The sequence below is a fragment of the Sphaeramia orbicularis genome, unplaced genomic scaffold, assembly GCF_902148855.1.
Source record: "Sphaeramia orbicularis unplaced genomic scaffold, fSphaOr1.1, whole genome shotgun sequence".
Taxonomy (NCBI): Eukaryota; Metazoa; Chordata; class Actinopteri; order Kurtiformes; family Apogonidae; genus Sphaeramia; species Sphaeramia orbicularis.
The window spans coordinates 300,305-316,262 of record NW_021941578.1 but is presented as its reverse complement, the minus strand read 5'-3'; the positions used below and the strand labels follow the sequence as shown (position 1 = coordinate 316,262).

Below are 15,958 nucleotides of genomic sequence, written 5' to 3'. Positions count from 1 at the left end.
GTGAATCACAACTTAGAGATCACAGTGGATCTACAAATACACAAAACAGTTCATAACAGGGAGAATATTATTAAAATTCCACATACTTCTCTTAAGACATTTCAGACGTTCACATTTTTTATAGAAGGCTAGTCTATAAATGTAATGTAACTTTTTTTACACTAAAACAAAGAGAAAAATCTGCAGTTTTCAGAATTTATAGGTTATTATGATAGTATTTTACTGGTCTGATCATTTTTAGATTCAATTGACCTAAAATGATTTTAACATCCTTGACTGTTAATATCTTCAGTGTAATTTTTGCCTTTCACAAATTCATCCCAGGGGCCAGATTGGACCCTTTGGCCGGCCAAATTTGGCCCCCAGGCTGCATGTTTGACATCTGTGTCCTAGACCGTTAGATTGCAGTTGTATTGAGTTTATTTCATTTCATACACTCATTAATCCGACTGTATTTTTGTGTATTCCCAGGTATCACCACCAGCTACGCCCTGTGTGTTCGGTATGATGGTACTGAAGTCGATGACAGTTATTGTGACTCTGTGACCAGACCTGAACCCACACATGAGTTCTGCACCGGAAAGGAGTGTCCACCAAGGTGATGCTCTGACTGGGATATGAGAAAAATCTGGTGTAAAAATGGTCTTAATATAAGGGTTATCCTACAGGCAGTAGCTTCCTGTCACCTTCATGTATTTATTTACTTCCCTTGTCTCAAAAGTTTCATACAGCAAAATAAATGGAGCATTTGGGTAGGTTTTGAAAATGTCTAACATTAGTGTCAGTACTGAGTGCTGATCATTCTAACTCATTTTGATTCTCTATTATCGTTGATGTGACTCACTTCCACAGGTGGGAAACCAGTGGCTGGAGTGAGTGTTCTCGAACCTGTGGTGAGGGCTTTCAGTATCGGACTGTGCGCTGCTGGAAAATGTTGTCACCCGGCTTGGACTCCTCTGTCTACGATTCACTCTGTCTGTCACATGACCTGCACAAACCAGCCAATAGGAAGGTGTGCCTGGGCCAGAGCTGTGGGCCCCAGTGGGAGGTTTCTGAGTGGTCAGAGGTAAACATTTTTCTCACGTTTTTTCCTTCTTATGTCTGTTACTGCTGAGTATACATTGCTGGAGTTTTCAGCTTTAAACCTCTGTGCAATGTGATCCTGTTTATATAAGGTAACTGAACACAGAACCCGTGGCTCTAAAACTTGAATTTAGTGACCTGTCATAATGAAATACACTGCACTGATGGAGAAAACACTTAAAGTTACTAGCTACTGGCAAATAAACAACAGGCCTTTTATATTTGGTCACTGCATCCTTTGGTAAAAGCATCAAATCTCCAATGATTGACCACAAACCTGTTTTAATGTTAAAGATAAAAGCTACTGTACATCAATACGCCAGTCCCTGATATAAAACACTGTTTCCCATAAAGTTATAAAGCAATTTTACCTCTTCTCATGAAATGATTGTGATAATGTGATTTATTCTTGATAGATAAAGTGTAACTGGGGCTCAGTGTGTAATCAGTGCACCAGTTGAAAGGTAATTACTGATGTAGATAAAGAAAAATGTTTGGACAATGTTTAGACGACATATGGATTTTATTATAAGGATAACAAATCTGTCCATTTGCAAGGAACAGCAGTAAAGTAGTTGCACAAGGAATCTGAAACATTCACCAGAGATAACCTGGGGATCTGTGCCAGTACAGCTAGCATAGAGTAGCTCTGTAGTTTATCACTGAAGACTTTATTACTAAGTATTTATCTCAATAGAATTAGCTTAATAAGAGGTGGCATGTGTCACTAGAAACAGAGGGAGAGATGCACCTTCTACTAAATATTGGGTCTTCACTTTTGTGGATGTAACTCCTTCAAAGAGGGACAGATGTGACACATTTTATATTACATTACATTACATTACATTAGATAGAACTTTATTGACGCCTTGAGTATGTAAGTGGAATTAGAAGATTAAAAAAAAGGAAACGAAAAAAATAACATCAGTAACTATAAAAAAAAACTGTATTAAAACAGGCAGTTGCACGTTAGAAATGCTAGTAGTAATAAATAATAATAGAAGTAAATAATAATAATAATAGAAATGATAATAAAAGTAATAAGAGTAATAGTAGTAACAACAATATAGATCAATAATAATAATGATTACAGTAGTAGTAATAATAATGATAACAAAAAGTTAGTAATATAAGTAAGTAAATAATAACCAACGTAACAACAACAAACAGACATTGCACACATTTTAATTATATCTGTAGTTTTTTTCTGTGTAGATTTCACAGTCTTTGCTGTAGTAATAAAGTTGTCATGTGTCTGTCAGTGTTCAGCTCGCTGTGGCTCTCGCGGCGTTCGGACTCGGGAGGTTCGCTGTTCCATGGAAATGAAATTATGCAACAAGTCCTCTCAGCCAATAGAAAGTCAGCAGTGTGAAGGACCGCCGTGTGACAGACGATGGACGGTGTCTGACTGGGGACCTGTGAGTTTAACAGACAGCATCAACAATTATAATTAACAATTATATACACATATGGAATGAATTTCCTAAATAGTGCTAATGATTCAATGCATAGTTTACAGGAAAGTAACAGAAAATGACCATATTTATGTGTGTGTGTGTGTGTGTGTATTGTGTGTGTGGTAGTGCTCAGGTGTGTGTGGCGAAGGGAGGATGGTGCGTGCCGTGATGTGTCGATCATCAGGTGGGATGGTGATGTCAGAGGAGCAGTGTGACCAATCACTGCGTCCGCTGGCCATCTACCCCTGTGGGGACAGAGACTGCGCCCCCCACTGGGTCGAACAGGAGTGGCAACAGGTAAAGCAGGGGGACGTAACATTTCGGATGAAATATTATCGTTCCTACTCCACTGCATCTTAGAGGAAAAAATATTGTTTTTACTCCAATATATTAGTTACTTTATCAGGTTACAGCTTTTCATTCCCTTCGTTTCCGGTTAAAATCACATACAAATGTGTTTGTTCTGGATGTATGGGATAAATAAGGCGTTTATGGGTTGAGAAAATGATCCCTATTCTTAAGCTACATAAACTCTACTTTTCCTACATGACTGACATTTCGGATATATTCTCTGTTGAGGACATATCCTCAAATCTGCTGTAAGGACATAAGACATCTATTTCACAGTAGTAGTAGTAATACATTTACGATGCAATAAGCTGTAGTAAAATGCATCCTGTCATTTTTTTCTTATTTTGCACTTTGTCCATTTTATACTTTTTTTCTTCTGTTTGCTGTAACTGTGTATTTATTTATGTTTTTATACTGTGTAGTTGTTATTCCTTGTCTTTTTATATTATTGCACAATGTATTGGTCTGAGCAGACTAATTTCATTGCACCCAACGGTGTATTGATAATAAAGTCTTTTCTGATTCGAATTCAAACCCTGTTGAAACAGACTGACAGTTCACTCTCTGTAGCTGAAAACAGGCCTGTTTTTCAGAGATCATAATGAGCTTTTTTTTAAAGAGATCAGATAACAACAATGCTACAAACACATGATGATCTGATAGACCAGGGCTGTCAGACTCATTTTGGTTGAGTTCCATATTTAGCCCAATTTGATCTCAAGCAGGCCAGACCAGTAAAATAATGACTTAATAACCTATAAATAGTAAGTAAGTAAGTAAGTACATTTTATTTATAGAGCACTTTTCACAGACAGAGTCACAAAGTGCTTTATCAATTCAAATCAGAATCAAATTACGTTTACAGAGACCCAACAGAATCCTTCAGGAGCAAACACTTGTGATTGGTGACAGTGGAAGGAAAAACTTCCCTTTAACAGCAGAAACCTGGAGCAGACCCAGACTCCTGAAGGATGGACGTCTGCCTGGACCAGTGGGGTTAAAGAGAGAGAGAAAAGGAGGAGAAAAGAGAGAGTGATAGAGATATAGAGAGACTGGGGGGGGGGGGGGGGGTGACACATGGAGTACGTTATGATGAATACATAGAGTGTAATCAGTCTGTGGTGGTCCTGGGTCAGGTGGGAGACTAAAAAGCCTTTTTGAACAGGAGGGTTTGGAGGTGTTTCTTAAAGCTCTGTACAGAGTCCATGGACCGTAGGTGTAGAGGCAGGTCATTCCATAGACGTGGTCCACAGCTTTAACAGACCTGTCACCGCGTGTGCTAAAACAGGTGTGTGGAACCATCAGCAGGTGTGTGGAACCATCAGCAGGTGCGTGGAACCATCAGCAGGTGTGTGGAACCATCAGCAGGTGCTGTCCTGAAGACCTCAAGCTACGAGTCGAGCTGTAGGGCTGGATCAGGGAAGCAATGTATGCAGGGGCCTGGCCATGTAGAGCCCGGAAAGTTAGCAGAAGAATTTTGAAATGAAGACGATATAGAACAGGAGCCAGTGGAGAGATTTAAGGATGGGAGTGATGTGGGTTCTCCTGTTTGTGCGGGTCAGGAGCCTTCAGCAGAGTTCTGGACAAACTGTAGACGGGCCAGCTCCTTCTGTTTAAGCATGTGAACAGGCTGTTGCAGTAGTCTAAGCGAGAAGATACAAAAGCGTGAACGATCATCTGGAGCTCATTTGTGGACACCATAGATCTGAGTTTGGAGATGTTGCGTAGTTGGAAGAAACAGTTTTTCACCAGGTGTTTGGAGTAGAATTCTAAAGACATGTCCTGGTCAAAGATGACACCCAGATTCCTCAGTTTGGTCTTTACCGAGGAACTCAGGTCTCCAAGGTGATGTTTGATCCCTGGGATTGCACTATCCGGGGCAATGATGAGGGTCTGTGTTTGACTGGAGTTCAGCTGGAGGCTGTTCTCATTTAGCCACTGCTTCAGCTCTGACAAGCAGATGATTAAGGAACTCAGTTTGTGGGGCTCAGAGGAGTTAAAGGAGCAGTACATTTGGATGTCATCTGTGAATAGATGATAGGAGACATCACTATAGTGTTGGATAATGTGGCCAAGTGGGAGGACATAGAGTAAGAATAGCACTGGTCCCAGGACAGAGCCTTGGGGCACACCACACAGTAGATCCGCTGAGTCAGATTGGAAGTTGTTTATTGACACAGTGAAGCTTCTGCCGGTCAGGTAAGAGGAGAACCAGTCTAGCACATGACCTGACATCCCTACCAGGTCCCTCAGTCTCTCAATCATTATGGGATGGTCCACTGTGTCAGAGGCCGAGGACAGATCTAGCAGGACCAAGACCGTGGATTTCCCGGAGTCGGCCTCCATCAGGATGTCACTGGACACTTTTAATAGTGTGGTTTCTGTTGAGTGGCGTTGTCTAAACCCAGACTGAAAAGTGTCATAGATCTGGTGTGTCTCCAGAAAAGCTGTCAGTTGTTTAGACACTGCCTTCTCAAGGATTTTGGCCAATAGGGGGAGCTTTGAAATGGGCCTGTAGCTTCTGAAGTCTGTGGGGTCCAGTGTGGTTTTCTTTAGTTTAGGTTCTATGATGGCCTGTTTGAAGGAGCTGGGAAACAAACCAGTTGAGAGCGACAGGTTAAAAAACTTTGTGACCCATGGTCCAATAGTGTCAAAGACACCGACAAGGAGCTTATGGGGAGGAGGTCTGCAGAGTTGGAGGAGGGTTTCATTTTGGATAAAAGTGCTGAGATGTCCTCCAGTGTCACAGGGTCGAAAGAGGACCAGGTTTGCAGAGGGGGATCAGATAGGGTCAGACGGCCAGAGGGTGGTGGGATATTGTGTTTAATATCCCTGATCTTGTCTGTGAAGAAGTTTAGGAAGTCACTGATGTCAGCTTTACAGAGCACAGGGGCAGCAGGGACAGCAGGGGACACAATGGACTGGACTGTGTCACAGATTACTTTGGGTTTTTTCTTGTTTGTGCCTATAAGTTTGTGGAAGTAGCTGGATCTTGCCTCCTTAATCATTTTATTTAAGAAGGTTATGAGATCTTTAAGATGTAACCTGTGTACCTCCAACTGGGTTGATTTCCAAAGACGCTCAGTTTTGCAACAGGTTCTCCTTAAGTTTAAAATGTTTTCATTTATCCAGGGACAAGACCACTTACCAGTGACATTGGTTTTCAAGGGAGCCACCTGGTCAAGAATGGTCAAAATAATGACAAATCCAAGTTTTTCTTTTTGTTTTAGTAGAAAAAACCCCCAATTAAATTATGAAAATATTTACATTTTACAAAAAAGATGTGAATAACCTGAAAAAACAGAAATTTCATTAGAAAAATTAGTGCCATTTTAACAATATTATGCCTCGACTTATTATTTATACATGTACATTTACACACAGTGTTATATAAACATTTGGTAACAGGCAGAATATTGTTAAAATTTTGAAGTTTGGAACTAAAATTTGAACAATTTGTACAATATTCCATCTCTTATTATTAACACAACTGCAGATCCCAGTGGATCCATAAATGCACCAAATATTTGGTAACAGGCAGAATATTGTTCAAATTGCACATTTCGGGTTGTTCAACTTTGTTTTTATTTACGTATTTATTTGCATTTTATTGCGAAAGAATAGTTTTGTAAATGTAAATATTTTCACAGTGTAATGTTATTTTTTTCACTTAAATTTTTTTCCACATAATTTTTCACAAAGATAATTTGCAGTTGTCATTATTTATGGGTTATTGTGTTGTTATTTTGACTGTAGATCACACTGGTCTGTATGTGGAACCTGAACCAAAAGGATTTTGGACAACCTGGACTGTTCAGGTTCATTTTTGCACTTTCATCCCGCGGGCCGGAATGGAACCTTTGGCGGGCCAGATTTGGCCCCCAGGCCGCATGTTTGACACCTGAGTGATAGAGTATGTGACAGTGTTTTCGATTAAACTACCTAAAAAATAATATACTAATAGTAAAACATTGACAGGGGCCATTCTAATGCACAATAACTACTTAATTTTTTTTACACTTAAAGCACATTTTGCTGATTTTACTTACTTTATTTAGCTTAGCTGATAAGTGCGTGTATTTCCAAAATAAAGGAGTTAAATGTGTGTGTTTGTGTGTTGTCAGTGTAATGCTACATGTGGCCGTGGTGTGCGACAGCGTCAGGTGGTGTGTGCCGGGCTGGAAGGCGGAGTGTTCAAAGAGTTTCCAGACAGCAGCTGTGATCAAACCAACAAACCGGAGACTGCTTCTTCCTGCTTCCAGAGACCCTGCTCCAAATGGTTCACCACATCATGGTCTCAAGTAAGCATCCCACAACGTAGCCATGGTAACGCTTTGAACCCCAGGGCTTTAAAAACCCTCATGACGTTTTGCAGATGCAGCATCATCAGCCTTGTTGTTCTTGATCACCAGTCAGTTGTGAAGGAAAATGAAAAGTCCTGTGTCCATCCCCCCCACAGTGCAGTAAGACCTGTGGGAGCGGCGTTCAGGTTCGTGAAGTTAAGTGCTACCAGGGGGAGGAGCTGGTAACCAGGGGCCACAGCTGCGACTCTACCCTGAAGCCAGACCCCAGACAGGGCTGTGAAATCCAGAGCTGTCCAACAGAAGCCCCAGGTACAAACCACACAGTGCATCCTTTACCCGATTCAGCTGCCTGTGATTTCAGTCTGACACATCAGCACTTTAACCTCTTCATAGTAATTTTCCATTCAGTTCTACATTTTTTTCATAAATATATTTGCCTTTTGAATGTTGTACGAGGGCGACACGGTGGTGCAGTGGTTAGCACTCGTGCCTCACAGCAAAAAGGTCCTGGGTTCGATTCCAACACCAGTTGACAGGGGAGTTTGCATGTTCTCCCCATGTCTGTGTGGGTTCTCTCTGGTACTTCTCCTTCCTCCCACCATCCAAACACATGCACTGATAGGTTAATTGGTTAATCTAAATTGCCCATAGGTGTGAATGTGAGAGTGATTGTTTGTCTCTATATGTTCAGTCTGTGATGAACTGGAGACTTGTCCAGGGTGAACCCCGCCTTCGCCCCTATGTAGCTGGGATAGGCTCCAAGCGACCCCCGTGACCCTAGTGAGGATAAAGCGGGTTCAGAAAATGAATGAATGAATGAATGAATGTTGTACATAAACAAGATAATACACTCTTAAACATTACAACATCAAAACAATCCCTATGGACCCCCCCCACCCACCCACCCTCTCAACAGCATCATACTGTCAGTTCAACAAAATATATCTGACAGTTACAACTTTAATGTCTACGCAGATAAGTCCATTGTAATTGCAGAAAGCATGTCCAGATCTTGTAAATGTTCTTAACCTTTCCTTTAGCCAGATAAGTCAGTTTTTCCAATACGAGACATTTCTTTAACCCATTGGTTAGATGTAGGTCCTTGAACGTCCTTCCATTCTAAAGAAATCGCACCCTTTAACTTTCAGCAAAAAATTTAACAGGTTTCTTTTCCTTCCAGTTACTTTAAGCTGCACAGGGAAGATGTTTAAAATCTGCACAAATTAATGCACAAACAGAAGTTAATTCATAGACTAGACTTTGTCTAGAAGTTTTGAAACTTAGCATTTAGCATGTAGCATTTGTATAGGCTGTGTAGTCACAGAAATATGACAGTGCTGCTATAAAAATCCACCCCTAAAATGTTACACAATCAAGATACGAAAAACTTTTGCATCTAAATCAGACAGGCACAAACAAATGCAAATGATTTCAACAGTTTCAACATGTCATGCCTAGGATGTGTTTCATTATTTTGCTGAATCATTCAGTTTTGACCTCAGCGAAACAGAGCATGTGCAGAAGGGAACATGTGGGTTTGAAGAATGGAACACTACTGCATTAGTGATTCTTAATGCAGTATATTACAAGTGCAGGGAGTATCCAAAAACCCATTTTGCACTACTGTATATTCAAAATACTCTTAATACATAAGACTAGCAGTATTACTATATATATTTTGTTTACCTGTGGGACAATGTGGAGAGGAGGAGGCTCAGCTGGAGAGATGTGTGGGCCAGGGAAGCACGAAGCCTGAGCTTTACCATCAGGGCTACTTATGATGTCCTTCCAACACCAACCAACCTCCATCGGTGGTTTGGGGAGAACCCAGCTTGTACCGTCTGCTCCAGACCAGCCTCCCTCTGGCACATTCTACTAGGGTACAAGGCCAGTCTCACCCAAGGACGGTACACTTGGCACCACAACCGAGTCGTAAAGAGCCTTGCAGCCACCTTGGAATCTAAACGAGCTGCCATCAACTCCTGCCACTGCCAGCGTCCGATCCCCCATAGTCCGATCCCCCATGGTCCACTGCCTTTGTCTGTGAAGGAGCTAAACCAACAAGGAGCAGCTCTGCACAGGCAGAGAGAAGCCAGCTGTGTTTAGCGGGTGACTGGAAGATGCTGGTGGATATTGGCCAACAGCTGGTGTTTCCTCCAGAGGTTGCCATCACCACCTTAAGACCTGACCTGGTGCTCTGGTCCCCCTCCATAAAGAAGGTCTGCATTGTCAAACTCACCGTACCCTGGGAGGATTCTGTGGATGAGGCATATGAAAGGAGACACCTGCGCTAGGCCGATCTAGCCGCTGAAGTACAACATGGCGGCTGGAACACGGAAGTTCGCCTAGTGGAGGTTGAATGTAGAAGCTTTGTATCAACATCTACCACCAAACTCCTTAGAGACCTAAGAGTAAGGGGCCAGGGCCTGTACAGAGCCATTAAAGCTGCATCAGAGGCAGCAGAAAGAAGCAGTCAGTGGCTCTGGATAAAGAGGAATGACACCACTTGGGCCCTCAAGTAATAGGTCGGGGTTGGGGTGTGGTCGGCTCAGGCCTGGCTCGGGGGCTGGGGTGCCCTGCTGGGCGTAGGCGTGGGATGCAAGATGGGGGCTGATCACCCTGTAGCTGGCCGCCTCCGGTGAGGGTGTATAGTGTGAATGGCTGAAACACCTTGTTACGCCTCGGCCTAGGGGTTCACCAGGGCGAACATAATAGGCTCAACTTTTGTCCCCTCCCAGCTCCCAAGCACACACGTCAGTCAAAAACTAAAATTCACAATATTTATTATCAGTATTTTGTTCAACAACTAAGGAAGGGTTAGGGGAGGGAGCGGCTAAAACAACAAACAAAATCTCTTCTAGTTTAAACTACCTTACCTAATACAAAATAAATGCAAGAAATAAAATACAGAAAACTTACCTAACTACCTAACCAAAACAGGAGAAAAGGTGAAAACAAAAGAGCCGACCTCCCCTACAAGAAAAAGGATCGAATTTACACAACAAAACTATTTACAATTATATACAATCGAAGTTTTACACAAGCACACGAAGACTGACGGTCACACACACGAACACAGGGTTGGAAGCTGGCAGGAGGCAAGAGCGAGCGAGGACGGAAACTCCAGGGCCATTTTTAAAGGGCCGGGCAATCATGCTCCACCAATCAGCAACCTGCAACAGACGGACACAAAAGGGCACAGCACACCTACAGGACGGGGGAGAACACACACACTAAACAGAAAATACATACCTATTCATATAAATAGACAAATTATGACCCGGGGTCATAACAACCCAATGATCCGGAGGAACACTACTGATGATGCGGCCCCCCCGCTTGGCCTAGGGGGGGCGTCCTGTTCCCTGGGTTGAGCCTGGGCTGGATGCAAGCCTCCTGTTTTATGGGTTCAATTTTCTGACGCTCACCAATGAACTCTTGTACGTGCTTACACAAAGGGTATCAACAACTTATCCTATGTTTTTTGGAAAGTAGACTTTACATTTCAGAGAAAAAGCTAAATTCACCCTAAAATTAACCCTTTTTTTTTGTTTTGTTCCAGTGGTGGCCCCGGCAGCGTCAGTGGCAGTAGACGACTCATGTCAGGACAAACCGACGGCCAACTGTGCCCTGGTCCTCAAGGTGAAGCTGTGCTCCCACTGGTACTACAGAAAGGCCTGCTGTCAGTCCTGTAAGGCCCCCAGAGCCTGAGTCCTGAACTGTCACCTCCACCTCAACCACTACGGTCACACTATTCATATTGGTGCTACACAAACGCCTGCTGCTAGCAACGTCAGGCCTCTGACACTGATGTTCAACTCATACCTATGCACCCTTTCACTGGGGTCAAAGGTCAATCTGTGGTCACTGTCTTTACTCTCTGTCAGTTAATGTCATCCCTTTACTCTCGCTTCATCACATTTACAGTAAATTCCAGACAATGTGAAGAAAAACGAGGATTAGGATTAGAATTAGAACTCACTTCCTGTTCATGTTTCTTGTTAATTTGCCTGTTTTATGCACATATCCATCCATGTTGACTTTGAGTAACCCCACTATGCTGCTCCTTCACGTCTTTTTATGGTACTATAATCTGTTATAGAGGGAGCACCACCTTCACTCAGTAAATACGGCAGCTTTGTTGTTCATGCAGACTGGACCACTGACCCCTTGTTTGGTCAGGCTGGTCATCTACTGTTCTAAAATATACCAGGACCCATTTCCACTAATTCAGACCAAACCCATTTCAGGAGTTTGCACGAAAAACTTTGCAGATAAATTGAAACTGAACTGACCTGTCAACTCCAGGCTGGTTTTATAATATACTGTATGTTTTTGTCACTATTTTTGTAGCTCATGTGACACCAAGAAACACAGCTAATCAGTAATCATTCCCCAGGTGAAATCCTGTCACAGTATTAGTGTTTCCTCTTCCACTTGTTAGAGCTGAATCCAACACATTTACAGACAGTCTCACTGTCTTCATCCATTCTAGAAGAGTAACTATACAGAGGTGGAAACAGTTTTTGGACACTCCCTGCATCTGTATCATAAAAGCTAAGTGGCCTCTGTGTGCATGTGTGTGTGTCTCGGGTGTCACACAAAATCTGAAAAGAGCTGACAGCTGCAGTTTGGCATACATATGTACTTTTGGTCAAGGAAGACAGTAGCAAAAACAGCAAGTTGATAGGATCAATATTTTGGGAGATGTTAGTTATTTTGGAATACAATAGCCTTACAATCACGTTACTATGGCCAGAACGCTTTGGCAGTGACTGCTGGACAAATACAGGAATACACAACAGCATAAAAACTACCACATCTAGAACCCATGGATCCCCACAGGTCAACACATTAGTTTGTGATATATCGATGGCCAGAATACAAAACCTCCTATCTGAAAAAAATCACTTTTTTCAGGAAACAAAAAAAAATGTTTAGTTTTATTATAGTATGGTCTTTGTTAAAGATATCCAAGCATATTCTACTGTTCTCAGACTCTCTTTCTACTGTATATTATGTGTTAACAATGCATAGTAGGGTGGTCCAACAATCCTGGTAAAAAATACTTTTTCAGATAACCTCAATTAGAACCTGCATTAGGTTTTGGCATTCAAAAGATGATTTAGGAAAAAAAATTGAAAGACGAAGGAGGTGTTTTAGAGGTTGCACAAAGCCTCTACATCAGAGCATGGTTTGAAGCCCCAGCACCAGTGAAAGCTCCTGCAAATGATTTGGCATTCCTTAAAAAGCTGTCACAGTATGAAAATTCAGTCGTCAAGAAAGCAGCTTTAACAGCTTTCAAACGACATCTGTGGTACTGGAGTGAAGAATTGGTTGTCCTGGCATTCTTTGACTCCAGTGTGACACCAGAGCAGAAGCAGCTGATGGTGGACAACATGATGGAAAATGCAGGTTCTTTGGTTCCACTAAAGCGTTGGGATGTCCTTAATCCATCAGATTGTGAAGGGAAGCAGATCAGGGCTTTTGTCTCCACCAGCACCATGCGTTTGTTTGAACCTTTGGATCTGCCACAAACATTCTGAACAGTTCCTCCAGTAGACTGGGCTGATGATGCAGACTTTTAGAAGGAGGAGAAAACTGGGCATTCCACTAAAGTTGTCACTGATGTTGCTGAAAGAGGGGCGGAGCTTATTCCAGACTTCAACTGTAGCCGAACAAAAAATGCAGATCACAAACAGTACTGGCAACAAGTTGTCAAAGAACACAGGAACATTTTTAGTCATTTCAATAAACCAACAGTGGTTGTTGGACTTTCTAAGGAACATTTTTATGTGAGTGTCAGTTTGATTTGGAGAATAAAATTACAAATTATTCTAATCTGCCTTATTCATTTGGACAGTTCTGTTAGAGTATATAGAGACATCTGCACCTGTCTGGGACACCTCTGAATATTAATTAATTTGCATAAAATTTAGACCGAAGTAATTTGGGCAGATATGGAACCAAATGCAGGGTTCGAATCCAGAGAATCTGAAAAAAATTTTTTGGACCACCCTGATACATACTAGGTTTAATGTGAAAGCTCAAATCTAAAAATTTGCAGATAGGAGGTTTTGTTTTTTGGCCATGGATATAACTTTCAGAATCACTCTGAAGTCATTGAACTCTGACAAGTATTGTTCCATTCTCCAAACCCACATGCTCTGCTCTGCACATGCTCTGTTCCATCCAGGTCAAAACTGGATGTTTCAGCAAAATAACGAAACACATCCAGGACATGACATGTTGAAACTGGTCAGATCATTTGCATTTGTCAATGGCTGTCTGATGTAGAGACACCTTTCCAAACACAAAATATTTTCCTACTAAAACTTCATAATAATGTGTGAGATTGTGTAACATTTTAAGGGTGTCTGAAAACTTGTTTCCACGGCTGTAGTTAGTAACTTGCTATAGGTCAACTCACTCAAATTTAATATCACTACAAATTATGTCCAGCCACAAAAAAGCTCCAGTGGTTCTAAATAAAGACAGTCTTATTTTGCAGTATTAGTGTAAATAATCAGGTTTTCAGTAAATCTTAGGTCTGAATTTTCTTTCAAACCAGATTTTTTCCCCAGGCTATAAAGATACATTATTACACTGCAAAAAAAGGGGTGTCTAAAAACAAGATAAAAACACAATCTGAAGAAAAAGGTACTCAAAACGAGTGAAATATCTGTCCATGCAGCAAAATAATTTCTCCTGACAAGATTTCTTGAATTAAGATCTAGAAATAAGCATGTCTACAGATGTACGGACAAGATAAGAAATTAACTCTTAAAACAAGATAAATTACCTAACACGTCTAAATCTAAGTTTTTTTATATCTTGATAAGAACCAGATAATTTGCAGTGTATGTTACTGTGTCACGTAATGTCACTATTTTCCCAGTAAAATCAGTGGCAACTTCATGCACAGCAGCAGACTAGATTATCCTTTTAGATTTTTGTTTTTTCTCTTCAGGTTAGACATAACAGTAGCTCTGGTGTTTAGTTTTAAGGAGCAGTCATAGAGTTTTATTATGTTCTTGGTGGTTAAAGCAACACTCAGCCCCTGATATGAGCCCAGTCATGGTTCTAGACCAGTAAAGCGTCGGTGCTGCTCTTGAACCAGTCTGTCTGAGGAGCTGGTTTGAGATTAAGATCTGGCTTGTGAACCAATGGGATTTCCATGCGTCATAGATGAACTTGATATCTTAATGTAATGTCATAAAATCCAGATTTTTTTAATGGCCAAAGATGAAAACCCATTAAAAAACCATTAGTAAAACCCGGTCAGAGTTTATAGAAATCTGTTTTTTAAATCAGCTTTACATGACGTATCTATCCATTGTTTTAGGTCCAGTCCAGGTAGTCTTTTCACAACCTCCTCAGGTATTTCTGTACAGGACGCAGCCACGAAACCAATATTCCTCTCATTCTATCAAAATCTGCTTTTTTTCTAATAATGCAATACTTCACATGCAGAATACTGACAACAACCATTGTCGACGTTGTCTCATGTATCAGCCCATAGTGTCGACAGTGGGGTCATTCCATATGAAATCAACAGATTTGAAGAAAATTTCCTACTTTGACCCTCTCTATGAATCCCAAAACGTCCATATTTAATTTGAACATTTAACATAGAAGGATTTATAAAAGCCAGTTGTGCTTGGTGTCCAAATTTGGGTCACTTCCTGTCCTTTCACATGGTGTCTTTTATTTTGAAATTTGGACACCAAGCACAACATGCTTCTGTAAATCCTTCTATGTTAAATGTTCAAATTAAATATGGACGTTTTCGGCTAAAATATGGGATTTCTAGAAGCCAGTTGTGCTTGGTGTCCAAATTTAGTCACTTCCTGTCCTTTCACATGGTGTCTTTTATTTTGTGATCCTACCTATCCCACATGCTGATATTGACCTGTGAATCCGAAGGTCGGACAGATATTTTTGATTTTCAGCTGTTCATATATCATACAGAACAGAACATAGGACCTTCATTTCACACAGATCCATTCCCTCAGTAGAACAGATAGAGCACAGAGAATTTATAATGAATACGAGGATTAGTTTTTGTGTAATGAGTGGACAAATGTAGCATTTTAGAAGTTCGCGATGGATAAAAGCTCAACTTTGTCATTCTCTGTAACATACAATTATAAATTTGAAGTAAATATTTCCACATTTCTTTGGACTGTAGATTCCTGTGAAATGATTCTGAAAAGTTCAGACCTCTAGCTCTTGTTGTTCAGAAGTTATAGAAACCTGAAAATAGCCGAAAATTTCAAGTCTTAATTTTGGTCGCAATTTTAGGGTAGCCCCTACCTACTTCAAATGGTCAGAAGTTTGGAACTATTTACAATTAAGCCTTGAAATTTTGGGTTTTTCCATCATATGTAATGTTCTATAAGTACGTAAAAAAATTTTTAAAAATCCGAGAGGGTCAGGTGGGGACCGCTTGATGAAATTGTATGGAATGACCCAATGTTAATCTGTCAGGTATAACTGTCACTTGTCGTTATATCTGATATAAACTCTCCCCATCAGCACAAACATGCTACTGTAACTTGAGTATTTAATCGGATTTTTTTGTGAAGCCACTGACATGAGTATCTTCACAAACGGCTTTCATGCCACTGCTTTCAGATCAGCTTTTCACCAAAACACATCATCACTGGAGCTGCCGGTTAGTATGAAGTTCATCTGAAAATAAAGGAATGATACAACTATCACGTATTATTAGGAGTGGACTTTGATCAGTCCAATACACTG

At 41.0% G+C, this 15,958-nt stretch overlaps 1 protein-coding gene across 1 annotated transcript in view; it reads left to right on the top strand.

Moving 5' to 3' along the window:
* The window catches only part of LOC115416237 (ADAMTS-like protein 2), a 41,412-nt gene extending 30,191 nt beyond the window's left edge, over positions 1-11,221 (top strand). The window contains exons 14-20 of the mRNA XM_030129983.1: positions 472-598; positions 853-1,066; positions 2,346-2,501; positions 2,667-2,837; positions 7,016-7,192; positions 7,351-7,504; positions 10,758-11,221. Coding sequence (XP_029985843.1) covers positions 472-598; positions 853-1,066; positions 2,346-2,501; positions 2,667-2,837; positions 7,016-7,192; positions 7,351-7,504; positions 10,758-10,906 — 1,148 coding nt within the window. The 3' untranslated portion in view covers positions 10,907-11,221. The remainder of the gene's footprint in view (positions 1-471; positions 599-852; positions 1,067-2,345; positions 2,502-2,666; positions 2,838-7,015; positions 7,193-7,350; positions 7,505-10,757) is intronic.
* The last annotated feature ends 4,737 nt before the right edge of the window (positions 11,222-15,958 follow it).